The 27,676-nt window shown below is 37.3% G+C and overlaps 1 protein-coding gene across 1 annotated transcript in view; it reads right to left on the bottom strand.

The window, feature by feature from the left end:
• LOC149256221 (protein CTR9 homolog) overlaps positions 1 to 27,676 on the bottom strand; it is a 168,311-nt gene that overhangs the window by 71,892 nt on the left and 68,743 nt on the right. Inside the window, exons 4-9 of the mRNA XM_089460693.1 lie at positions 25,074 to 25,174; positions 24,428 to 24,481; positions 24,186 to 24,302; positions 23,876 to 23,939; positions 23,392 to 23,606; positions 23,111 to 23,195 (exon numbers count right to left, since the gene is read on the bottom strand). Of these exons, the coding sequence (XP_089316819.1) occupies positions 23,111 to 23,195; positions 23,392 to 23,606; positions 23,876 to 23,939; positions 24,186 to 24,302; positions 24,428 to 24,481; positions 25,074 to 25,174 (636 nt within the window). The remainder of the gene's footprint in view (positions 1 to 23,110; positions 23,196 to 23,391; positions 23,607 to 23,875; positions 23,940 to 24,185; positions 24,303 to 24,427; positions 24,482 to 25,073; positions 25,175 to 27,676) is intronic.

Below are 27,676 nucleotides of genomic sequence, written 5' to 3'. Positions count from 1 at the left end.
TGGCAATCATTGGTGTCAACATAAGACTGCAATCCTCCATCCCAAATCTCTGTGAGCCTCTCAAATCTTGTCAGAAAGTGATCATCCACATAGAGCACTAAGACAAGTGAATCATCACCAACAAGTACATAGTACAAGTTGTAATCCACCTCACTCTTGGTGCAGACCAAGCCTAACAAATATCCATCAATCCTCGAGTACCATGCTCTAGGTGCCTACTTAGGTTCGTACAATGCCTTCTTTAACCTACAGACATGAACCTCCCTCCCGTGCACCTCAAAATCCTAGAGCTGCTCAATATACACTTTCTCAATGACCCCATTAAGGAATGTTGTCTTCACATCCATTTGACGTATCCTCCACTCCATCTCTAAAGCAATGGAAATAACAACCATGATAAATGCATATATAGCAAAAGGAGCAAATGTCTTCTCATAATCTACTCCCTCCTCTTGCGAGAACCCTCTCGTGACAAGCCTCGCCTTATACTTTTCAACACTGCCATCAGTGACATGTTTGATCTTATATATCCATCAAGAAGTGACCGTTGATTTTCCTTCAAGCCTCAACACAATAAAGGCATCATGATAGAGTTCTACTCCTCCACCGTGGCATCCCTCCAAACCTCCTAGAATGTTTACTCCTCAAAAATGGAAGGCTCAAACTCACTAATGTTGCTCATCAAGGCCATTTAGTTGGAAAATCTCCTCAGTGGCCTACTTTCCCTGAAGATGGTACAAGGAGCCCCACGTGCTCCTCAACATCTCTCAAGGCTTGCTCTACCCATCTTAGCCTCCTCCTAACAAAGCTTGAAGAAACCTCATGCTCTTCATCCTAATCAAAAGACTATGTCCTAGCTACTATTGTTGCTATCCCTTCCTCAACCTTTGGAGCCTTTTGCTCCTAATCATCTACTACTAATGGATCTGTACCATATGACCTCCTAAAGGTCCTACCCTCATCAAATCTGATATACCTACTAACAATAGTCTTACTCTCTACTAGAATGCACACCCTGTAGGCCTTTGAAGTCTTGTTGTATCCAACAAATATGCACTTCTCTACCGAGGGCTCTAGCTTAGTCCTCTTCTCTGGAGGTATGCAAACATAAATTGGACTACAAAAGATGCAAAAGTGGCTCACATTCGGTTTCACACCTATGAAAGCCTCCTGAGCAATCTTGTCCTACAAAATGTTGTGAGGACACCTATTTTGCAAATAGACAGTCATGTTGCACACGTTTTCCCACAAAAACATAGGCAGGTCATAATCATGGATCATAGCCTTGGCTACCCTAATGAAGGGGCTATTTTTTCCTTTGTGCCTCTCCATTCTGCTATAGATTATATGGCACTGTCAGTGCCTTCTTAACCCTTGCCTCGTTGCAGAAGTCATTGGAGGCATACTCACCCCCATTATCCAACCTCAAGATCTTCATCTTCCTCCCTGTCTAGTTTTCCAAAAGAGCCTTAAACTCTTGAAATTGACTAAAGACCTCATCCTTGGTCTTCAAGAATTATATCCAAGTACTCTTGGAGAAATTGTCTATACATATCACATAATAGCAATACTCCATCATAGACTCCACTAACATGGGACCACACACATCTAAATGTATCAAATCCAACACAACATTGGACCTAGTCTCACTATTTGCAAAAACAACCTTGGCATACTTGCCAAGGGAACATTCCTTGCAGACTAAATCTTGGTCTACACTGAACTCCAAAAGACCAGTGACCATCTCCTCTAACCATGGTAAAGCTCTATAGTGCAAGTGACCTATACCTAAGTGACACTCATACAAGTTGTCATTGTCATGCACTAAGGCTTGTACTAGTCGCCCTCTCGACAAGTACAAGTTACACTCTCTGCCTCCAATCACTCTCCACAATCTAAGGTAAGATTCCTCTTGCCTAACAAGCACCCATCCACTTGTAAAGTTAACCTCAAAACCCTTCTCCTCGATAGTTGATATTAAGAGTAAATTCTCCTCTTGGTACAATATACTTAGGAAGAACTTAGGAAAGAAATCATAATAATTGCTCCTCTTTAAGCAGCTAAAGAGGACTCTCTCATGCATGTTAGACACTTAGCTTCTGCAGAAGACTAACTAATGCCACAAAGATCAACAAATCTATGATCATATTCTAACAAATAACGTAAAACTGTCACCCTAGAAGAAGACCTTTGCAGACTGAGGATTCAAATGTAATATGAGGCATTTATGCATGATCATTCTATTATCACTAACAGTGAAATTAATCACATACCTAAAGATATATTAGTCACATTTTAATCAAGTATTTATCAATGTTCTATAGGGATGTGTCCCCCAAGGTGGGATGTGTGCTCCCCATGTTTCCCACGCTTCGGGGATTAGGAGATGCCTAGAGAAATGCAAAGGAAAATGTTTCTCCAATGTGGGGGGCGCATTCCCCAAAAGGGGTGCATGTGGGCGTCCCCACTTCATTTTTCCTAAAAACAATAAATTCTAGTGCCTAATATTCAACCCTAGGGCCCTATTAAAGCTATGTAATGTTATGAACATAGATATATATAAAATATAAATAATAACAATGAGTATGAAGTATAATTAATAATTACGAAAGGACATGTCTCAAAGGACATGATTGTTCATGACAAGTCATCTCATATAGTATATATACAAGTCCCCATTATACTTTCGAAACATATCATATTCATCTCTCTCTCTCTCTCTATACATACATACATACATACATACATACATACATACATACATATATATATATATATATATATATAGTTTATTCATCCTTATGGATGTTTTTATATTTTAGATATTCTAAATATTTTGTGTGTGAACGAACATTATTCATCTCATTTGGTATCAAAGATTCATTTCTGATTCAGCCTTTGCCCGTGTTCTGATTTATCTAGCCTTTGGCCAAACCCTGTTTTCCATAGTTTTGTAATTCTATTCATTGACCACAATCAGACCTTTAGCCACACTAAGTTCAGAAAATATGTTTGTTGAAATTATTCTGCTACAGAAAAGAAGGTGAAAATTTTTTAAAATAGGGCGAGAAAAAATTATAGAAAAGACGAGAAAGCTCTACTACAAGTTTATAGTTTGTAGAATTTACATTTGTAATTCACAGTTGTTTGAACACAACAATTGCTAGATATAGTAGCCACACCATCAAATATAATTGCCATATGAGTCACCCACTGTACAACCACCATTGTAAATTGAACCTATACTATCTATTATTTAATTAATTCATACCAATCATTCCATATAACTTCCAATTCGTCGTAATTCATACCAATCATTCCATACTACTTTCAATACGCCATAAATCCTTTTTCATCCAATGTCGCAATCTTCAATTTTATAGACCACCATTTTGTCCACTGTATGGCCAACTATTGTTGTTTGTGATGCTATATTTACATCCATACTTGTCGTCAATCAATCACATATCTTGTGAACCATACAACTGCCACTCTTTTGCTACCCAACAAATCCACCAGCCATACAATAAATCCCCTACACAAAATTGGTACTCCAGTCTCCAATAATATTAATTGTTAGGGATTGTTGAGATCATGTGGTTAATATTCACTTGACACCACGTGCTAATCCCTTGGATTGATTAATAGATCTATGGAGCTTAAACACATGTACCTAACAATCCCAATAATCGTGTTTTCTATATTTTACTAGGTCGACCTATTCACCATCTTAGGGCTAGTGCCCTAACCCTAGAAGATGTGTAATCTCCCCAGCCACTTAGGAAGCATATGATGGAATCCGCTAGCCTAACATGGTTCCCGTAGGCTAAGGCGGGGAAACTTCAATAAGAAAACTTGATTCACCTAGGAAAACATTGTAGAAGTCTAAGGAGTGAAAAAGGGGGCATTTCCTAGGCAAGTGAAAAGTCACTTTAATTTTATAAAGTAAAAAGATTATGAAGTGATTTTATAAAAAATTAAAAAGGTAAAATAGCGACAAAAGTGGTCACAAGTTTATAAAAGTGGAAAAGTGAAAAAAATCCTCATTCTGTCACTTGCATTTTCAGAAAATGATCTTTTAAAGTTTTGGAGAAAAAGCTTAGGGTTTGAGAAACTGTAGCCACCATAGCTAGCTTTGGCGTTGAAACTAGACACCCTAGCTGGCTCAAGAGAGTGAGATTACTCGGATTTCAACATTGTGCTTCAATGGAGTAAAGGATTTCTACAAATATTGAGGTAAAGAGGTCTTATCAGATACTGTGTTTTCTATATATTTTCTCTCACGGGTGACAGCCATAGACAAAACTTGAGATTTATTTCGTTGGAAGAGATATTGAGGTAAAGAGGTCTTACCAGTTGATTTTATCTTCTAATATTTTGTTTTTTATATATTCTCTCACAGGTGACAGAGACAAAACTTGAGATTTATCTCGTTGGAAGAGTTCCCATCAAGAAGAACGAGTTTCCTAGTCTATTTGCTAGTACTTATTATTAATATGCTTAGTCCTTGCATGGAACACAGTGTCTTCAGTGATTTTGATGTTGCTTTGGTTATCACAATTTATAATTGTGGGATCTAAGAGTCCTCCAAAAAAATCTGACAAAAGATTCCTTAGCCAAACTGTTTCTTTTCCAACTTCACAAGCAGCAACATATTGCGCCTCAACACTACTCAAAGCAATTGAATCTTGTTTAAACTCATCCAAGAAATCATCGCGGATCCTAGACTAAAACAACCACCAGTAGTGCTTCTTCCATCTGTCTCACTGCCACCCCAATAAGAATAGTGAAACCTGTTAATTTGATCTCCTTTCCATCATACTTTAAGCAGTGATGAATAGTCCCACATAAATACCTTAAGATATGCTTGGCAGTTATCCAATGATCATGACGTGGCTCTAATTGAAATTGACTTAGAAAATTTCCTGCATAACATATATCGGGTCTAGTATTCACCAAATACATCAATGAACCAGCCAACTGACGATAAGATAAAATGTGGGACCAACAAGGCTAGAATCTAAACTTCTTAATTTCTTTTAATTAGTGATCATTGGAGTTGTCATGGGCTTGGAGTCCATCATATCAAACTTTTGTAGAACCTTGATTATATATTTTCCTTGACAAAGGTATATCTCTCCAAGTTTCCGTCAAACTTCCAAGCCCAAATAATAATGCAGGAGTCCTAGAGCTTTCATCAAATTTTGTTGCCAATATATTTTTACAATCTTGAATTATATGCTCCACACCTGTAAGGAGTGAATCATCCACATATAATAGAATAATGATTGGTTCATTCTTTACTACTTTGATGTAGAGGTTTCAGTCTGCAGAGTTTTTGACAAATCCAATTCTGAAAAGATAGGCATCCATTCTTGCATACCAAGCTCTGGGTGTTTGTTTCAAGCCATATAGAGCTCTCTTCAACGTGCAAACATGAGATTCCTTGTTATGTATCTCAAAACCTTTTGGTTGTTCAATGTACACTTCTTCATCTATGGTTCCATTCAAGAAAGTTGTTATGACATCCATTTGGTGGATGTTCCATCCCATAGTGGTTGCTAAAAAAATCAAGGATCTAATGGTAGTGTACCTGGCTGTAGGAGCAAATGTTTCTTCGTAGTCCACTCCTTCCTTTTGAGAGAAACCCCTTGCTACAAATATTGCCTTCTATTTATCTATGCTTCCATCAACAACATGTTTGATTTTGTAGATCCATTTAGAGGTGACAACAGATTTGTCACTAGGTCTAGGGACGATTTCCCAAACCCAATTCTTCATGATCGATTGATATTCTTCTTGCATGGCTTTCTTCCATTCATCATGATTAGCGGCTTGTTCGAATATGGTTGGTTTTTCCCTATGTTGCAGGAAACATTGGGTCAGAGGGTGTTGTTGCACTCAAATTGACAAAGTTCCAAGGAAGCAGAAGTGCCAACGTTTTCAACAAGGATTGTATCACAGATCAACAATCAGTGTGTCATGGTGATCCCATTCTACAAGTTATATATTGTAAATGATCTTAGTAAAACCTTGAGTCTATGTAACAACCTAGGTAAGCCTATAATTTGATGACAAATTCCATCCTACAAGGTTTTTTAACCTCGTTGATTACCTGTGTTTCTATACACGACTAATCAAAGGAGTTTTTTCCCTCCAGCTTAAACCCTAAAGCTAGGGTGAAATTTATTGTCGAATTATTAAATGAGTCCTAGTGTTTTTTCGAGCCGATGTAAAAGTGATATGCGAATAATTTAAGCTAATTGGCTAAATCATTTTATTACAAATCACTTGGTTTACTAAATCATATTGTGTCGCGGATAGGTTATGTGTCTTAAGGGTCTAAGCCAAATGTGTATTCCCTCTTTGAGTCTTGTAAATGAAAATCTTATGTATTAAATGGTTGGAAAAATAATTAAATCTCGTCATGTGTAAATTAATTAATTTTTTTGGCAAAATAAAATTAAACCATAAGCCAAAAAATTAATTAATTAGAGTCAAATTAATTTGTCTTAGGAAAATAAATTCTCCAAGTGGAAAAAATCTGTGGGTTTTAAAAGACTAAATTTCTAAAGGTCCTCCACCAAGGGAACACTGAATACTGTATATTTCAGGAAAATTTGGACCCTTACACCTTAGTGGTTAAGTCAATGTCAAATTTTTTAGGAAATTAGCTCAAAATAATTAATTTTGAGCTAACTAAAATGGAGACAAATGATAAATTCGAAAATTCCTCAAAAATAAAATATCAAGGGCCAAGATTAATAGATCTTGAAGTGTTCATCAACGACCAAAGTTATTTTGACAAGGATCAAAGAAACTAGCCGTTATTTTTCCAATTGGAGGAACTATCTATAAATTAGAGAGTCAATTGAGTCTCTAGTCATCTTGATCTCTGGCTAGAATTGTTGTTAAGAGCATTTTGTAAACTATTGTCCCGCTAGGAACTATTTTTTCTAATATAATAAGACTTTGGGGTGCAACTCAAACTGTTCTTGTTCGTTGATCTGTGGTATGTATTGACTATAGGCTTCTTATGTGGTGCTTTATATTATTATTTTGAGATAATACATAGTGTGTGCAAGTACTCAATCCTTGGTCTCCAAGTTCACAGATTGTGGGCAGGGGTTACTTTGCTTGGATCTCTAGTTTTTATATGGTGGATTGAATCTTCGCTTGGGCCATAGTGAGCATTAATTTTTTTGAAGCGTTTTAGCCATTCTTTCAAGGGAAAAATATCATAAAAATTAATTTCTCAAAATCTATTTTAAAAACCGATGTATATTTTGTAAATTAAATTGTAAATTATTTTTATAACTTGGGTTGGGATACTTTAAATTTATTTTGTATATATTTGGGGTTTGGATGTTGTAAATTTTATTTTTACAGGTTAGATCAAGGAGTCAAGTGGAAGAAGAGCTAGATATAGGCCCTTGAGGGTAAAATCTAGTCTCTTGGAATATTTTTTTGCAGGGTTTCCACGGAAGAATTTTCAAAAAATCAAAGAGTTGAAGCATAAAAAAATTTGGAACAAGGGTTTCAAGCTTTTCAATCCTTCTAGCCCCGGTTTTGCCTTCCTAAGCCTTAGTGTCAGCGTTTCTCCCTCCAGTGTCTTGGTTTCTAGCCCTCGTAGGGCTAGCCGTGACCCTTAAGGGTTGCGACTTCCCTTCTTTGCCATAGCGACAGGCCCAAAAGGCCTTGCAGCGTCCTCTTTTCCTCTCAACCTCCCCTCTCTCAACCCTCCTCCCTCGACCTTCCTCCTCGAATCTCTTCTCCCTCTCTCCCTAGGTCGCAACCCTCTAAGGGATTGCAGCTCCCTTTCCTTGGCCTTTAGGCCTTAGGCCTTGTCCTAGGCCCCTACACCCTCCATACCCCTAACGCTAGCCTCATCGAGCATAGTGTTGCCTCTTTGAGGCCTTATCCTCCATCCTTGGGCCCCGATATATGATCCTAGCACTTTTATCCCCACAAATTCACCTCCCTTAGCCTGGTTCTCCATTTTCTTGGTCTCTTTTACCCTAAATTGACCTGAAACCCTAATTTGATGATTTAAGGCTAAATAATTGACTATTTTGCATGTTTAAGGTCTCAAAATTCATTTTTTTCAAATGTCGACGTGATCCCAAAATTTCAACGAATTTCAACCAGTGTTGTGAAAATCACAATTTTTTCCTTCTGCCGATCAAATCGCGATTAATATACGAAAAAATCGCCGGTATTTTTTTTGCCGATTTTTACTGAAAAAATCGCGATTTTTCTTAAAAAATCGTCGGGGGTCGTGGCAGCGTGGTTTTATAACGTTTTTTTGGGTTTTTCATGCGCTCATTTGGACAGTGGCGCGCGGAGGGAGGAGGAGCTCTTGGAGACCAAGCTGAAGAGGGTTTTTAACTAAATCTAAGTGCTTAGAGGAGAAAATCAAGAGGAGACCACCAATTTCTCCAAAGAAACAGTATGAGTAATTTTTTTTTTTGTTTTCATTGTTTAAAAACATTGTTTTTGTATGTTTTTCATTGTTTTTGGTTGGGAAACTTGGTACGGACACCATTTTTCTTTTGTTTTCATTGTTTTTAAAGAATTTTTTGTATTTCTTCATTGTTTTGGGTTGGGTAACTTGGTATGACTATGGGAACCAATTTTTTTTTGTTTTCATTTTTTTTAAACATTGTTTATGTTTTTTTCATTGTTTTTGCCATTTGGTTGGGTAACTTGGGTTTGGAATGGTTGGGTAGTTTGTGTTTGAAACTTTGAACTTTGGAATGGTTGTTTTAGGTTGGGTTACGGGTAACTTGGATTTTCATTGTACAATCATCAATGTAAAAATTAAAAATTAAAATACTAAATTGTAATTTGTAAATTTGTAACTTGTAATTTTGTAAATGCTAAATTGTAATCCTAATCCTTATTTTCCCATAGGTTCACAACTGCACCAAAACACCATTCAAGACTTCAAGTTTGCAACTTCAAAGTTCAAAAACAAACATGCCAAGGAAATTGGATCTTTTCTGGGAATATGATGTACCTGATGCTCTGAATGATAGACAAAACTTGAGTTGCAAGTTGTGTGGAAAGGAGATGTCCGGGGGGGTGTACAGGTTGAAGTTTCACCTTGCACAAATCCCTGGACATGATGTGGAGCCTTGTACAAATACAACTGCTAAACTTATCCAAAGAGCCATGAGAGCATTGGAAACTTTAGAGCAGAATAGAGAGCCAAAAAAGAACTCAAAAGGCAACTAAAAAGGTCAGTTGAAGTGGGCCAAGTGGCACTGGTTCTACTACAACATCAGCCAATCCGGTAGCTGCATCATCATTTTTTGTTCCTCGAACCACACCTGGTTCACAGCCATCTATCGGTTCAATGCTAAAAAGAACTAAAGAACGAACAAGCTGACAAGTTGATGGCAAAATTTCTCCTCTCGAGTGATATTCCTTTCAACATTGTAAGGAATAATCCATTTTTCCAACCTACTGTTGATGTTATTGCCAGTGTTGGCCCGGGGTACAAAATCCCTTCTTATCATGATTTCAGAGGCCGGATTCTTCAAAATGAAAAGCGTGACTGCACCCAAAGATTGGAGGATTCTAGGGCATCATGGGCACAAACAGGATGCACTATTATGTCAAATGGTTGGACTGACCAAAAGGGGAGAACCCTTATAAACTTCTTGGTAAATCTGTTGATGCATCTGCACAAATCAAAGATGCAAGAACTTTATGTGATTTGTTGGATGTGTTTATTTTGGAGGTGGGTGAACAACATGTTGTCCAAGTCATAACGGACAATGCTATAAATTATGTTGCTGTTGGTAGGATGCTTATGGACAGGCATCCTACTTTATTTTGGACACCTTGTGCTGCCCATTGTATTGATTTGATGTTAGAGGACATAGGGAAAATTCCCTTTGTCAAAGATATTGTTGACTCATCAAAAAGCATTACAAAATTTATACATAATCATACATCTGTGTTTAGCTTGATGAGAAGATTCACCAACAACAAAGAGTTGGTGCGCCCCGCCATTACACGGTTTGCCACCAGTTTCATATCTCTTCAATCCCTCTTGATTTCTATGTGGGATGTGATGAGAATGTTTCTTTCAGAGGAGTGGTGTGCCTTGCCAATGAGCCGCAAACCAGAAGGAGAGGCCATATGCAAACTAGTTTCATACCAGGAAGACTTCTGGGCAAGAGTGCAGGAGGTGTGCACCGTTACTGAACCTTTGGTAAAGGTTCTTCGGTTGGTTGATGGTGAGAAGCCCGCAATGGGCTATTTGTATGAAACCAGGGACAGGACCAAAGAAGCCATTTGGGCCTACTATGATGATAAAGGAGATGATGGGTTTCAGAAACAACTCCTTCTATAGGGAGTGATTGATGAGCGATGCTGAGATCATGGATGGATTCTTATCCTGTATCCAGAAGATGGTGCAATCTCCAGAACAACGTATAGAGATCTCTAAACAAATTGAGACATATAGGATGGCAGGTGGCACATTTGGCTTTGAGATGGCTATCACTGATAGGACGATTAAAATGCCAGGTATTTTTTAGTTTGTAACTTTGTTTCAAATTTCATTGTCTCTTCAAATTCCATTTTTTTATGTTTATTTAAAATTTTATTTGTAATTTTGTTGTAGATGCGTGGTGGAAAATGTATGGTGGCAGGGTACCCCTTCTGCAAAAGCTTGCCATTTGCATCCTCAGCCAAACATGCAGCTCCTCAGGACGTGAGCGCAACTGGAGTGTATTTGAAAAAATACACAACAAGAAGCGCAACAGGTTAACACTTAAACATTTAAAATATTGCAAATTTCCAAATAAATTTTTGAATTCATTAAACAATATTTTTTTATAATTATTAATTATTATTTCATGATCTTTGTACAGGTTGGAGCCCCAGCGACTTAATGACATGGTCTACGTCTACTACAATCTTCGATTGTGGGTGAGGCAACTTGAGAGGACACCTGATGTGGATGTCATCTCATTGGATGGGATTGACACCACTGTTGCATGGAGGGTTGAGGCCGAGAGGCCTCTCATGGATTCTGCTGATGATTTGTTAGTTCAGGATGTAGTGGAGGGGGAGGAGAAGCAGGTGGAGGAGGAGGTGACACCGTCTGCCCAGGCCACCACTGCCACCAGTAGAGGACGTGGTCTACCTCCTATAGCTCCTACTTCTAGTTCTTCAGCTTCTAGAGCACATCAGAATCCATTGCCATTTCCAACAGCACGGGCACCAGCATCTATATCTAGAGGGAAAGGGAAAGCTGTGGCATTTTCTCGCAAGAGGGGCAGAGGAAATCAATAGGATTAGACTTTCATTTTATTGTATATGACATTGTGACATGATGAAATACATTATCATATTTTTTGTTCATATTTTGAAGCTGAGTTGGGACTCAAGAGAGTCAGGACTTACTATTCAGGACATGATTCAATGTTATGTGTGATTTTAGTGCTAGAAATGATATTAAACATCTTATATATTAGTTTTTTTATCATATTTATGTGTCAATGTATTTATTTTATGTTGTAGATGGTTTAGATATTAAAAATATAGAAAAAAAATGAATATTTTTGTATCAAACGATTTTTTCCCGATAATTCCGATTTTTTCCGATTTGTTCCCCGCGCCGATTTAATCCCGATCACGATTTTCACAACATTGATTTCAACAATGGGATCTTCAAGTCCTTGGACATAGGGTTTGACCTCTAAACCCTTGTTTTGCTTCAGTTTTGTTACAACAGTCAAATCACTAATATCTATAAGCCCTAAAATCACTTTTTAATTGGTCAAAATCGATTAGAATTGCAAAGTCTAAATTTTCACAAGTTTGGCCACTCAGACATCTCTAATTTGACCTAGATCTAACATTTTAGCTTGCTGGAATTTACTGCATAACTATGAAATTCAAGTATGAAATAATTTTGAAGCATATATACTTGATAAGAATCAGAAAATCTGACCTTTCAATTTCTGGCAAAAACTTACTATTTTTAGACATTTTTGGCAGCATATTCAGTGTTTTTAGCTTGTTGATCTATGACTAATTTACTTGTAATAAATTTATCAGTTCTCAAATTTTTGAATCACACATCGTAAAAGCCCTAAAAGTTTAAAATTTTGAGCTCTAGTGCATTTTTACTATTTTGGGCATATTAACCCTCTATTTTTGGCATCTTTAGCTTGTTGATTTGTGGTTGTTTACTGCTGTAAACTAACAAATCAAACCTGAAATTTCACTGAATACATCATTATAAAGTGGGCTAAATAAGTTAATTTACATTCGTTGGTCATTGAGAATTTTTGTGTTTTATATCTAAGACAAATTTCATGATTTAAAGTGATTTTCTCACTACTGTTATAACATTGATTAAATCTGAATTTTCTGAATATCTGCTGCTGATATAAATTGTCATAGATTTGGAATTGGCTTATTTCATCTTTGCACTCAAAATCTGACATTGATTTTGTTGGCCTCCTTCCCACAACCTAACTTGGAGCCCAACTTCAAAATAGTTAAAAGAAGGTTTGCAGCACACATAGGTCATAGGTTTGCATATGATTCAAGTTAGTCAATCAGCTTAAGCAGCAGGTGTCCATCTGGTCATTTGGTTCCATTTTACTATAAGCAAGAATTTGTGACTCTATTAAGGCACTAGTCTCATACTTTAAAATTTGATCTAATCAATAATCTTGCTCGAATTTAACCAATTGGTTAGGCCACTAATTCGTGTCTCCCAAACAAATTGGTTTCTAACTTGTTTCCCTTCATCTCATTCCATAAGGACTACCCCCCATAGCCTATTGTTGGGAGACAGCTAGAATAGAGTGGGCGGGTATCAGAGTGACAGTGCCCGTCTTGAGCATTTTCACAGTGCCTGTACAATCCGGGCGACAAGCGTTACTAGCCAGAAACGATACGTAAATGTTGAAACGCGTTTAGTATGGCCCAGAAACACGTTTCATGAGGCTGAAAAGTCGCCCAGTATGACCTAAAACGCATTTCCAGGTCGTACAACCACGTTTCAGCGATAAAGTGACTTTTTCGTTTTTTTTTGCTTCTTGCCAATTAAGGAGTGATAGAAGGAGCTATTGAAGATTGGAAGCAAAAAAAATTGATTGGGGCAGCCTAATTTTCAAGCCTATGGCCCTAGTGTTGATATGCAGCTCGTAGTAATGTTAAATTCTTAAAGTAAAAGTGACACTCCTTTATCTTTCATTTTCATCCTTTTACTTAAATTTCTAACATTACCATGAAATGACTCGAGATGTTTGAGAGTGGTTTCGACCTCATTCGATTTCATATAGAGAAAGTAGAATTTTATATCTCACTCAAAATCCAGCAGACTTGTCATTTTTTCAGGATTTCAAGATTGTGGGGATTGCAATGTTTCCATTGGATTTTGTCATGTACTAGGGTAAGGAACTTGTATTTAATCAAGAACACCAAGCAAAAAAAATTGATTGGGGCAGCGTAATTTTCAAGCCTATGGCCCTAGTGTTGATATGCAGCTCGTAGTAATGTTAAATTCTTAAAGTAAAAGTGACACTCCTTTATCTTTCATTTTCATCATTTTACTTAAATTTCTAACATTACCATGAAATAACTCGAGATGTTTGAGAGTGGTTTCGACCTCATTCAATTTCATATAAAGAAAGTAAAAATTTTAGATCTCACTCAAAATCCAACAGACTTGTCATTTTTTCAAGATTTCAAGATTGCGGGGATTGCAATGTTTCCATTGGATTTTGTCATGTACTAGGGTAAGGAACTTGTATTTAATCAAGAACACCAAGCCCTCTATGCGGGGGAGACTCCCAATAATCAAGAGCACCTAAGGTACTAGGGTATGGAACTTGTATTTAATCAAGAGCACCAAGGTCGTTTGACTATGCAGGAGGAGACTCCCAATCAAGCATGAGACAAGAAATTAGAAATTTCTTGTGGCAAGAGGATCAAGCAGTAGATAATAGATTTACTTGCCTTTTCTAGTTTCTAGTACTTTTTATAACTATTGACTCTTTTATATTTATTATCATATTTTTTGTAAACAATACCAACCTTCGCCTTAGATCTCGTCGGGGTCCAAAATATAGCAGTGATCCCTCTAAAGAACGGGATATGGATCCAGAAAGTCCCAATTTGGCGCTCTCTCCTGTTGCCCTGTATAATGAGGACCGGGAGCCTAGAAGTGGAATTGGCCAATCATCTTCTTTAGCTCCACCATCCACTGTTGAGCATGCTTCTACTTCTAATTTTGACAAGGATTATGATGATGAGGATGAAGGTTGAAGCCTATTAGTCTTTAGTCTTTATAGTACTTGCAGCCTCATTGCCTTTATTGTACTTGCAACCTCATATATATAATAAAGGTTGATTTTGAAATTTGGATATATAATAAAGGTTGATGTTGGATATTGTTATTTTCATTATTAGATCGTTCATGAGTAAATGTGATGTAAATTTAGAAACTTATAGTTTATGCATTGACATTGGACAATTTAATCATAACATAATAAATTATAATGTATCATGTATGATTTATGATTGCACACATTTCTTAAATGTCCTTATATATATATATATATATATATATATATATATATATATATATATATATATATATATATATATATATCATGTTTCCCCATTTCCAAAATTTTGGGAGGTCACGTTTCGTACCCGTACCCATTTTAGAAACTTGTACCTGTTTCCCCATATCATGCAACTTCGGTTTTGCTTCAATTAATTTTGCCATATATGTTGCGTATTCGAAGTACCTCTTTGGTTTCTTGCTTTCTCTGAAAGTACCATTTGTTGCTCCATGTCCTTCAGCATCTTCAAGTGTAACTTTCAACCAATTTGGCCTTTATATCTTCCTCATCAGATTTAACAACAATATCTTTGGACTTCTTATATGCAAAGTTTCCATCAAATAACATCTCTGCTAACTCCAAGATAGCTCGTTGGAAAGCCCTTCAAGTCTACTTTCCAGATATGTCTTCAATTTTCAATTTGGAGCTCATTCGCCCTGTCAAAAACTCAATCTCCCAAGACTGGTAAACGTACAGCGCCCAAGCCAGAAATGAGGCAAAAAGGTGTTTTTTGGTGGTTTTTGACCTTTTTGGCTGACCTGTTTGCCTCCAAATGCTTAGCAAATGCACAAGGTGCATGTCCTCATCACTTTGAATCCAAATATGCTGGACTTTTGTTCATCAGATGCCTCAAAAAAAAGCTCAGCACCCTAGTTGTTGCGCGTTTGACCCCTTGACTGTGTTAAAAATGCTTTTAAAAACACAGAAAATCATAACTTGCAAAATTTGCTCAAAAATTGTCAAAATTGGTGGGTTGATGGTTGATCATGTGTTTGAGGCATGGAGTGATGCCTCAGCAAGAATGTCTAGCCTCCTTTTCTCCTCTTGCTTGGTCAAGGCTTCAATCTTTGCATGGGCTCTTTTGAGTTTTTCCCTGGTTAAAGCATGTCACAGTGATGGGAGATGCCATGAGTTCTCTGGTATTGGTTGGCTCATGTCTAATGATTCTTCCTCCTCTCTTAGATACCCTCCTCTCCTGTCTTTCTTCCTCACTATGACTTCTGTTCTCTTCTTCTGCCATGAGTTATTGGAGTCAAACCCTAGGGAGATGATGAAATGGAATGTAGGTGTAGAGAGTATGGAAAGGTGTGAGGAAATTGAGGAGATGGAAATGGGGATGTGCGATATGAGGGAGGTGGCAAAGGGTAGTTTTTGAAATGTAGGAATGGTAGTGGGAAGCTAGGAAATGGAATTTAGGGATGGGATTATGTTACTAGGGTTTTGAATTTAGTAAGACACCAAAACACAATGAAACACCATATAAATCAACTATGGAGGAGAGGAGTGATGTGATTTCAACCTACTTGTAATGCTGAAGCATGTTGGTGACACATTTTGAAGTTTGGAGAGGATGTTGTGCTCTGTGGGCAACCTCTAGAAGTTTCTGGGCAAACGTGCCCTCTCTTTACAGGTGTGTAGCACCCTTAGGAAATGCACTGAGTTTTCACGCAAACGCGCAGCACTCTGGTCAAACCCGCCCTCCAACTTGTAGGTTGATTTTGACTGCCTTCCCAGTGTCCAAATTGAGCCCAGAATAGCTCATTGGAAAGCTTGTCTTGTCTAGTTTCCAAATCTACCTTCAGTTTTCAAAATGGACTTGATTTGACCCTCCAAAAGTTGATTCTCCCAAGACTAGTCAAAAAGTGCAGAATGAGGGTGCAAAAATGAAGTGTTCTCTTGCAAGAAACTTTTGGAGGTCTTACTCAACTCCAAATTGAGCTCATGATAGCTTATTGGAAAGCTCTTTCTCTCTAGTTATCATTTGACTCATCAAGCAAGTCATTTGGACACTCCAACTAGGAGAAAAAATTATTTTCCCAAGGTCACTCCAGAAGTGCAACAACTCTCTTGTAGCAACTGTATTTTTGACATTTCTCCAAAACCATGACACCCATGTAAAAATTGAAGGAGGTTTTTCATGCTTTGCCTATGATAGACAAAAACCTCTCTCACTTTCGTAAAATTCATCTCCGTTTGGTTGGAATTTGAAGCAAAACTGGCCCTATGTGTGGCAAATGATCTGTCCCTTGGAATGACTTCTTGAAAAATGATGGAGGCATGATGTTTATGAGTTGGAATGGCCTCATACTTGCTGAAATGACCTCCCTTAGGCCTCCTTTGCTCAAATGTCTCTGATTCCATTGCCAACCCTAGCTCAGTGGGAGAGGAAATTAAGGTTTAGTGCTTGTGGAAAATGATGATTTGGGCACCCTTAGGAAAAGACAACTCCCTTTGGCATTCACTTAACTTATTGAAACATCACCCTTTCACTCGATTATTTCCTTTGACAAATTGATCTTTTGATGGTCTTTGAGAACTCTTTGAATTTGACTTTTCTTTAATGAAGTTGGCATATAGAGATTGAGTTAGCAGTTTAGGAACAGTACTTATTACATATAATGAACATAAAATTACATGAAGAAATAAGCATTTCTCTTTACAAATCATCTTCACATGGTGAAGAGATGTTATTTGATCACCCTTTACTTGCCGGTCTTATGCAATGGAATGGAGTTTTATTGGAACCTTGGAAACCCTAATGACCTAATGGGACCTTGAATGCATGCTCCAAGTGGACTTGACTGACATAAGACATGATGACATGAGCCTTTAAAATGAATGTATGCTCAGCAAGACACATGAAGGTAGGCCAGCAAATATTGATTTTTTGAGAGGGGCTTGGATTTTGAACTTGGGCTACCATCAGTGAGTAAATTTTTACATGATGACCTAGGTGGAATGATAAAAATCTCAACATGGGGCACTAATATGATATAAAAGAGGAATTTTGATCACTGATGGCAGTATGCAAACACTGACTCTAACACTTCGGAATTTCAATGTAGACAAGGCATCCAAAGATAAAAAGATGATCTACATATGGCTTCTTTCCTGAGAATTCTTTCTTTTACGTTGGATAAATTAACGCTCCTCGTGTGTTTTGCGACATGGACTAACTACCTTTCATGGATCCTTATCTCTGGCGATGTGACTGTTGACTAACACCTGCAGGTTTTGGTCTAATGGAAATCGTGATTCCCAACAAGTAGTACCAAAGCGTAGGTCACAATTTTGATACACACTCTACTCGCATTGGGGGGGAGATTGTTGTATGTTGGATAAATTAACGCTCCCTGTGTGTTTCGCCACATGGACTACCGCCTCTCATGGATCCTTATCTCTGGCGATGTGATTGTTGACTAACACCTGTGGGTTTTGGTCTAATGGCAATCGTGATTCCCAACATGCTTCTTCCAGTGTCATTCTCAGGAATTCTATGAGGACTTCTATTTTGTATGTATATTGTCATCATTACTACTTCTCCCCATAAGAATTTTGGAAGGTCTTGATCAAATACCATGGTTCTCATGCATTCTTCAATGGTCTTATTCTTCATTTCTGCTAGTCCATCTTGTTCAGGATTATAGGGAACTATGAGCTCCCTCTTAATACCTGCTTCCTTGCAAAAGGCTATAAGTTCCTTAGATGTATATTCACCACCATTGTCGGATCTAAGGGTCTTTATCTTCCCTTCTGTCAAGTTCTCCACTTTTGGTTTGAAATCTTTGAACTTTTCAACAACTTCATCCTTAGATTTGAGAAGTCTTTCTGGAGTGATCATCAATGAAGCTTACATAATATAGATGGCCTCCAAAAGATTTATTTGTCATTGGTCCACACACATTAGAATGAATGAGGTCTAATATTTCTTTGGACCTAGTATCACTACTTGAAAATTGTTTCCTTTTATCCTTCTCTAAAGCACATCCCTTACATACTACTTCATGATCCTCCTTCAAGTTGGGAATGCCTTTTACCTTTTGACTTAGAGAGTGCAATATTTTATAATGAAGGCGCACATATCATCTATGCCAAAGCTCAAAGGGACTAATATCCTTGTGAACAAGAGCTTGAGGATAGTGTGTATAGAAATACAACCTTCCTTCACGAATCTCCATAACCCTTGTTTTTTCAATACTAGAGTCCTTTCCCCAAACAATAACTTTTCCATCTACAAAGGAAATCTTATCTCCTTTATCTTCTAGACAAGAAATAGAAAGTAAATTCTTTTTAGAACCTGGGGCATAGAGGATGTCGTTGAGATGAAGCTTTCCGCCATCTTCTAGTTTCAACGAGGTAGATCCAGTACCTTTGACTACATAGCTATTGTTATCTCCAAGCTCCACTGGATGAGATGATTATCCTTTTGATAAAGTTTGTAGATGTCCACTTTCTCTTGTCATATGTCTTAAGGCTCCACTATCAATGATCCACGCATTGTCATCATGAAATGTACATATAAGTGCAATGGCGAATCCTCTAATTTTGACCCTCTTAGATAGATTGTAGATGATCTTGGCACCAAAGCTTCTTGCAACTTTCATGAGATTTTTAGGGGTCTTGAGTCCCATCTTCAAATAGTTTGCCATTGATGAGAGAGATCTTCCTTACAAGAATGTTCTTCCTTCCTTCAAATTATAGCCAACAAAGTTATCTTCAAGTAATGTTTCCTTCACCTTAGCTCAGATAACATGTTGAGAAATCAATGCATGTAGTTATTAGGGTTATGATTCCTATTTTCTTGATAATTACCTGTGATATGTGTTGGCTTCCTTACTTCTTTATTATGATATCTTTCATTAAGCAATTACCAAATCAAAAATGCATGAAGATCACAAGAACAAGAGACACAAGATGTAGACACTCAACCAGGGAAAAACCCCTTTCTAGGGGAAAACCTAGTCAAACTTTTTTCTATAATAGAACCAAGTAAAAATGAGACAATCCAAGACCTTCTGACCAAGACAAAGACCTCCTCCAATCACCAAGTTAGCGCTCATTCCAAGTAGATAAATTCTACGTCAATCAACAATAGTCAACTCCTTCAAAATTGCGTCAATCTGAAATTTCGGCCCCCTACAACTTATAATTTTGAACTTGCAGTCACTGCAAAAACTTCGGCCCCTACAACTTGTCCAAAAACCCTATAAAACCCGCATGTGTGAAAGAGAAGCTGCCTCAAAACTTTGATTCTTCTTCTTCCTTTGATTTGACCTTCTTATCCTGGACTTCGCACTTCTTTTTCTCTTCAATCACTACAAATCAAACTTGTTCTTGGATGGATGCCAAATAGGTCGAATTTTCCTTCTATTTATACTGCTTCCACAAGGTTGAATAGCCCCAAACTGGGCTAACTTCATCAAGGTAGGGCCAACTTGGTGAGGAGAAATAACTATTTTGACTCAAAAATAATTTTCTTTACACCATACAAAGCCCAAGAAGGGTCTAATAAATATGACAATGACCCTTGTGACTCAAGAAAACCCTAGAAGCCTACAATGGAGGCTTTGACCTAATAAATAACTTCATAAGTAAAAGGAGCATGAAACCCATGCTTCAAAATAATTTTATTTTTCCCTTTCTTTCAATTTTGCAGTAAATACATAATGATAAAGTACAATAGCAATTATGAAGACCGACCATAGTTACATTTTCAGCACCCCCAACCACTACCAAGTTTCCAAACACACGAGTTTTGCCTTTAGCTTCACAAGATCCAAAGTTGTGTAAGCACAATGTAACGGCGAATCGTGTACAATGAATGCTTCCACTTCTATTCCTCTTGTTCATAGATCATGGAAAATAAAACTAAAAATTTCTCGCGACAATAGGAAAGCTTGATAGATACAAGATCTATTGTCTTTGTTATGGCCCATTTTGTAAATGTTATGACAGTTTAAGTATGAAATTTGTACTTTGTACCTACCTTTTTAGGTTTGAATTTTTACTACATCTTACCACTCTTTGGTAGTGAATGCTCTATTTCATTTTGTGGTTGATGTTGAAACTTGAAGGTTGATGTTGAGGTTGACAATTGATTATTTGATGACAATATTATAAGTGCTAGATGTGATGCTATATGAGTAAAAAATGTTTGACTCTTTAAAGATCATCATTATTCTGGCAGTTAAATCTATGTTTGCAAGTTTTCTGCAGAGAATTCAGCATTATACATATTTTCCTTAATATAGATACAAAATATATAAAAATATTTATTATATAAAATACACTACCAAAAATCTTTGCTCTCGAAAGCTTTTTGAAAATTGCAATTCCCGCCCCCAACAGCCTTGCTTCTTATGATCTCAACGTGGCATCAGAGTTAGTCTGCACTCCTCTTTCTCTCTCCAGCATTGTTTCAGTGCTGTTTTAGGTCTGAAACTCAGGTTTCCAACACTTAGGGCACTTTCAGAGCTGAAACTAGGGTTTCAGCACCCTTTTTGGACAGAAAACGGGTTTCTAGGGTGTTCACCCTTTCTCTCACCAGCATCCTCCTTTATTGGGTAGTTTTTAGTCTTCTCAGTGAATTTAAGGGGTTTTGTTGCAGAATTGTGCCATTAGGAAAGTGCACTCCCTTTTCTCTCTTTTTAACCAAAAGTAGTAGATTTTTTTTTCAAGGTGATGCCAGTATCATGACTTGCTATCCAAGTCCATAAAGGCCGCAGAGCCTAATGGTCCATCATGATGCATACTTGTCCTCCACTTCTCCACAGGAATGGGTTGACGAATCTGCAGCCGCTAGGCACATCACAACACCACCACCTACTCTCCAAATATCAACAAAAATATAATAGAGGAAGCTGTTATTTGTGATGACTCACCTTTAACAGTTTCGAAATCTGCAATATTCTTGCAGGTAACACCTTAGGAGAAGCTCTCAATGTTCCACGAATCTAATTGCTATATATCCTATTACTCGCACCAACAAAAAAGGGGAGTTTTTGCTGAATCGATGGGTTATCAAGGACATGAATAATGGTTTTAGAGTCCTTGCTTCCAGCTATTGTGATAAATCTATCTATACATATAAGTTTAGATTTACTGTGATGGTTGCCAATGCTAATAACACCAACAAGTTATGGCATCAACACTTAGGTCTACCAACTTTGGAATTTTATATCATATGAGCTGCCTAAGGATGGAAGATAGCCATCCATAAATTAAACCACCCAAGAATCAATATATTGGTGAATGAGGGACTTGATTTGGTTGGTTACAGAAGCCCAGGCTAGGCAGAGTGTGTGAATGTGAAAATAAAAAAATGTTTTAAGAGGCAAACAATAAGAGGAAAAAAACATCCAATAACCTCAGACAAGACTATGTGCACGTGGCTGAAGTAAAGAAGTGACACTAGACATGGTTGGAAAGCACTGGTATCACTCAAGCTTATTGTGTTGATCTTTTTATTGTTCATTTTGAATTGTTGGTTGTTTTCGTGATATAATGACAAGGAGAATGGCTCAGTAGAAGAGGTTACTACATTCTGCACAAATTGCATCTCGTCACTTGTCATTCCAACCACTTCTTGTTGAGAAAGTCGTTATTGAAGTAGTTGTTAAGGATAATGAAGAACTTGTGAGCCTATGAGACTTATTTTGCAAATTGAACCCCGACCCGTGCACAATCAAGGAGAAAGTAATAAGGGATCTCATTTGATGAATGTACTGGAAAAAATTCCATCCAAGCCTTTAGTATTCTTCTAATGTGATATAGCCAACCTAATCACGATCCAATAATAATTAATATACGTATCAAGGATTGATCAATTTTGTTAGATTGGGGATCAACCAAACCAAAACCAACAAGGAACCCTATGGTAAAATATAATAGATAGAAGGCGGTGGACAAGGGGCAACTACACCTTATGCTTCTGTTAGGTAAGACCGCGTTGTTATGAATGACATGCTGGCAGATTGTGACGAAGCAGATAAGTGTATCGTTCATTTGGATCAACAATGCACCAAGTATCTTAAGCACTATCATGTTTCTCTGTGAAGTTGATGAATAAGCCTTGTACATAGTGCACTGATCTAATGAACTGGAAGGTAACGCTGCTGATTGCCCAAACAAACAGCAGTTGTAACATGAGGACACTTCAAATCCTCAGAATAACAGTCACTGATGTTGGATACCTAAGTTTTTACCTACATATTGCAAAGTACCACTTCAGGCAAGAGGATATATTTGCGATCTTTAGTGTTGTATATCTTTATACGCTCCTAAGTACCCTCATCACAATCAAAGTGTCAATAATGTCACATTGTTGTAATTATGTAAAGGCTAATGATCCTTAACCTCCATGTATGTATAAAGATCCATGAGAAAGGAATATGATGGCTAATACTTTGATGTTTAATCAGTTTTCCCATTTGTGTCTTTTCTTTGTGCTGATGCTGCCAAAAGTCGTAGCTTTCAACAGGGCATTAAGTAATTGACATGAAGTGATCATTGTTGCAAGTTTCATGACCCTTGAATTCTCGTGTGAATGCTGCAACACACTATTTGAATGGTTTGTTGAAGAATTTATTTTGAATATGGTGATTATTGCAGTTATAGCTAAACTTCTATATGTCTTGACTGTGTAAATTCATAGCCTTACTTATGTTTACACTTACAATGGTTTTCTCACAACTGTTATGAGAAGAATATAAGATTTTGAAACTCACCATAGTAAGGCAACACAAAATCCTGAGGCCTCTGGCTTTCCTTAACTGATGCCATGTAGTAGCGTCCTGCAGTCTCATAATCACCCTGCACAAGTAATCATAAAAGCACCACCTGAATCTTCCAATTAGAAATGCTAGATAGTAGTTACAACAGATCATACAAGACAGCAAGGACTATTATCAGGAGATTTCTCTCACATGATTTAATCTTGATCACCTGAATAAGCACACAAAGTATCAACATGCTTAACAATGAAAGCATAAAATACAAGAGGCTAAACCTTGCTATGATAAGACCGTGCAAGATTATAATAAGAATGAGATTTCATCAAAGCATGATCCGTTGAAGCAAGAGCAGTCTCAGTTAACTGCTCTACAAGAAAATGTTGCCCCGTGAAGAAAAAATGGTTGGCTAAATGATTTAAAGCCATTGCACAGTATGGATATAACTCAAAGGCCCTCCGCATTTTTTCCATTCCTTCGTGAATGCCTTCCGCTGCAACCAAATTCCATATGTTCATCAAACAAACATGATCTCCAAGTGTTGAGAAGTAAATAACTATAATATTTGCCACATCATTTGAAGATAACTTTCTGAGGCATTTGCAGTCAAACACTGCCTGAAAGTACATATTAACATGTAAAGCAAAAGCAATTTGAGACTGTAACATAAGGATTATAAATTTATAATTGATAAATGCCCACTGAATCTTGAAATGGATATAAACTTCCTCACCAAAACTAGTACACATTAGTTATACTCACATTCATTCATTTGCAAATCCATTATTCCAAGTGCCACCAAAGCTTCCACATTTTCAGGGTCTAACTGCACATGATAAATTGAAATTTTCGACGTTACTAAAAAATGCAATTTGACCTAAGATGTCAGAATATTCAATATTAAAACTGCCATGTGTTTTGAAAGTTCAAATACTTCATCACCTCAGAAAATAATGATTCTGGCTGCTACAAGATTAAAACAATAGCCTTAATAACAATAAAATGAAAACAGATTATGACAGTAGAAAACACTAGAAAAAGAAAGAAGAGGGTGCAAGGAAGTATCACATACCTGTAAAACACGCTCAAAAGCTTGTCTGGCTTTCCTGAACTGACCCAGTTTGTACCGACACAGACCTAAACCAAGTCTCACCGCTGCGGGGCACCCGGGATAAACTTGCAAAGCTTTCTTCATTATTGCCATATGAAAATTCCAAAAATTTTAGAATAAAGAAGTCATAGAAAATAAAAGTTATCAAATGTAAATTTTAATCAACGGCAATTAAAATATTTTAAATTTCAGTTAGATACAACCTTATACAGCTCCAATGACTCGGTATATCGTCCACGGTTGAATTGTACACATGCCTACACAGAGCAGATCTCCACTCTATTAGAATTTCACTGCCAATAAAATTTAACCCACTAATTGATTTTGAACATTTCCAGATGAAATCATTTATGATTGCAACAATTAACTAATCATCAGTACCATCAAGGCTTTCTGTCAAAAAAATCACAAATAAAAGAACATAGGATTGATTTAGCAAGCAACCGCACAGAAAGAGAATTTCACAGCAAGCTAAGTATGAATATATCAAAGAAAAAAAATTGACATTGAAATTCGTATTTATGTCCACTAAAGATCGTATAGGTCAAAGAAGTGACTACAACCAGCAATAATAAACAAGCAAAAGAGAGCAAATACTATGGTAATTACCGCTTGGCTCTACTAGATAAACATTCTGGATCGCTAAGCCATCCAGATATTTTAAGCTAATCATATTGTTATGATGTCATCATGTTAAATACAAAGGGGCCAATAAGAAAGATTACTATAGAAATTTAAAACTTATAAGCTGACAGGTTGAAACCATGTGCATATGAACCACATAAACAGTATAGCCAGTAACCATACTAAAATTTTCATTCTTGTATTTCACATAGATGCAAATCATACCTGTCCAAGAAGAGCAGGAATATTATCAGCCTGTCCATCTAGTACAATTTTGAATGCACCATATGCTTGTTCAAGATCACCTTTTGCTAGAAGCAGCTGGCCTGTATAGCAATGTATAAACATCAATAAATCCTTTAAAACACGGGTGTAATCTCTTTTTAATTATTTTATAAATTTTGATACTTCAGATTTCTTCAGAAAAATTCCACAGAAAAAAATACCACAAAAAATATTTGTGGTAATCGAAATAGATAAACCAGAGGCAAAGATATGCAGCAACAAACTAAGCCAGTTATTTTATTAATCATATCAAGAAGGTACATGCTGACAACTTTTTCTAAATGCCAAAATTGATTTACTGGAAACCTGGCAGATGGTGATGCGAGCTGCTGCAAATTCGGACTCCTGGACACTGGTGCAATTTGATCTTCCTTGCTTCGTTAAGTACCAATGGAGAACCTGAAGTGGTTCTCACTTGACTAGCTAGAGAGGGTGTTTCAGCACTAAAACTAGTTTTACTGTAATATCTGTAGGGAGGATAGTCTCACCCCAAAAGAATATCTACACTAGGGTTACCAACCCCCATACATGTTAATTTTTCATCAATTGTTTTATACTGCAACTATTACTTCAACAATATCGAATAGCATCCAATTTAACAATTTCCACTTCTTCAATTAACCAAGAACAATTATACAAATGCACAATGAAAGACAGTCGAGAGACAAGAGACACAATATTTGGTCAATGACCAGGGAAAAACCCCACAAGGGGGAAAACCCATTGCAATTCTTCTATTAGATTGTCTTCAAATGGTCAGCAGAGAGAGTACATCATCTAATAGTCAAAGTCAAACTTTCACAAGCCAATATCCAATATCTAGTCAAGTCAAAAATGTCAAGCTATTTGTCAAATTAGAGAATAGAGAGAGTCAACAAAAGTCAACTCTTGAACAACTGCAGATCTGACCAAGTCAACAGCAGCAAAGTCAGCCCTAACCAATCCACAAAGTCGACAGTCAACCCTCCAAAAGAGCTCTGTCAAGACAGCATTAAATGCAGTCTAGAATGCTGGTCAAAGTCAGCCCAAAACAGCCAGTCAAACTTGATCAAGGTCTGCACTTGTTTCTATGGACAGCCCTGAAGTCAATGCTAGCCAACCTGCCCAGATTTCCTTGATCTTTGTGCCCTCCAATGTGGGCTAGAGAAACAGAGATATTCCACCCAAAAACGCAACCAAAGATGGTCAAACAGTCCTTGGACAATGCTGGTCAACGCCCAGAAACAGTCCTGCAATTTGGCCCCATCAGAGAATGACTTCTGTCCTTCGCACGTGTGAGAGACACCCTGCAATTCTGAGCTGTACGGACCACCGTTGCAGGAACCGCCCCTCCCCCCCAAGGATCTGGAGGCAGAACCGCGTCCCGTACGGATCCGCCACCGATCCTTCGGCTGATCCGCAGTTCCGCCTTTTTTGATGATTCCTGGAAAATTGGATCAGTGGGGGCCCAATCCGTGGTTCCTGCTACCCGATCTGCGGATCCAGAAAAGATCAAGTGCGGGTCTGTGGAGGTTCGAGTGTGTATCCACCACGGATTGCGAGCAGATCCGAGAGAAAGTGGACGGTTCATACGGTTCCGTGCGGATTTTTATGTTTTTTTTTAATTTCGAACTATTATGTGAGGAACTCTACACTTTCCGAATACTCCCAAGTTGCACCTTGATGCTCCCTAGACGCTTCCTAGATGCTCACTAGTGGTAATGTTTAAAGTAAAAGTGACATTCTCATTTATCTTTCGTTTCCATCATTTTACTTAAATTTTTAACATAACCATGAAATGACTCAAGATGTTTGAGAGTGGTTCCAACCTCATCAGACTTCATATGGAGAAAATAGCATTTCATATCCCATTCAAAATTCAACAGACTTAACAGTTTTTAGGATCAATGGGATTGCGGCATTTCATAGGATTATATCATGTATGAGGGCATGTGATTGGCATTTAATAAAGAGCACCAATGTTGGTGTTGTTGATTGTTGAACTCCTTTGTCATGGCCCTAACAATTATGCACCCTTCACTCATGTCAAAATCATTGATCAAGCATGTTAAGCTTTCTCTACCATATTATAAGGCCTTGATTAAGTTGTTTTAAAATTAGGCAATGTTGACTAATATCCCTATAGAATTGAACTAGAGGCAAAGGCTAGACAAGAGAAGAGGAATCTAGATTCTAGATGGTTGATGCTGGAATGATTAATCATTGATATACAATGGATGCCATATCTATTTTGATTTATGTAAAAATATGCATGTTTTCATGTCTTCTACAACTAATTTGATATTTTGGGTGTTTTCTTTAATATAAATGCAAAAAAAAATAAAAATATATATATATAGTAGACGCTTTTGATACACTTTGCTTCCTAGATTTTTGGGAAATGACGCTTCTGCGTCCCCGCTTCATGAAACATTGGTACGGGCCAATTACATGAGGAGAGAGACATGTTGAATTGATAAGGTGCCAAATGAGGACTTGTCTTGTATTTATATGAGATGGAGGAGGGCTAATTTGATCTAATTGACCCCAAGTCGACCTTGATA

The sequence above is a fragment of the Pinus tabuliformis genome, chromosome 7, assembly GCF_031772625.1.
Source record: "Pinus tabuliformis cultivar Carrire ecotype Pingquan chromosome 7, CPIR1, whole genome shotgun sequence".
Taxonomy (NCBI): domain Eukaryota; kingdom Viridiplantae; phylum Streptophyta; class Pinopsida; order Pinales; family Pinaceae; genus Pinus; species Pinus tabuliformis.
This window is presented reverse-complemented; position numbering and strand designations above follow the sequence as displayed.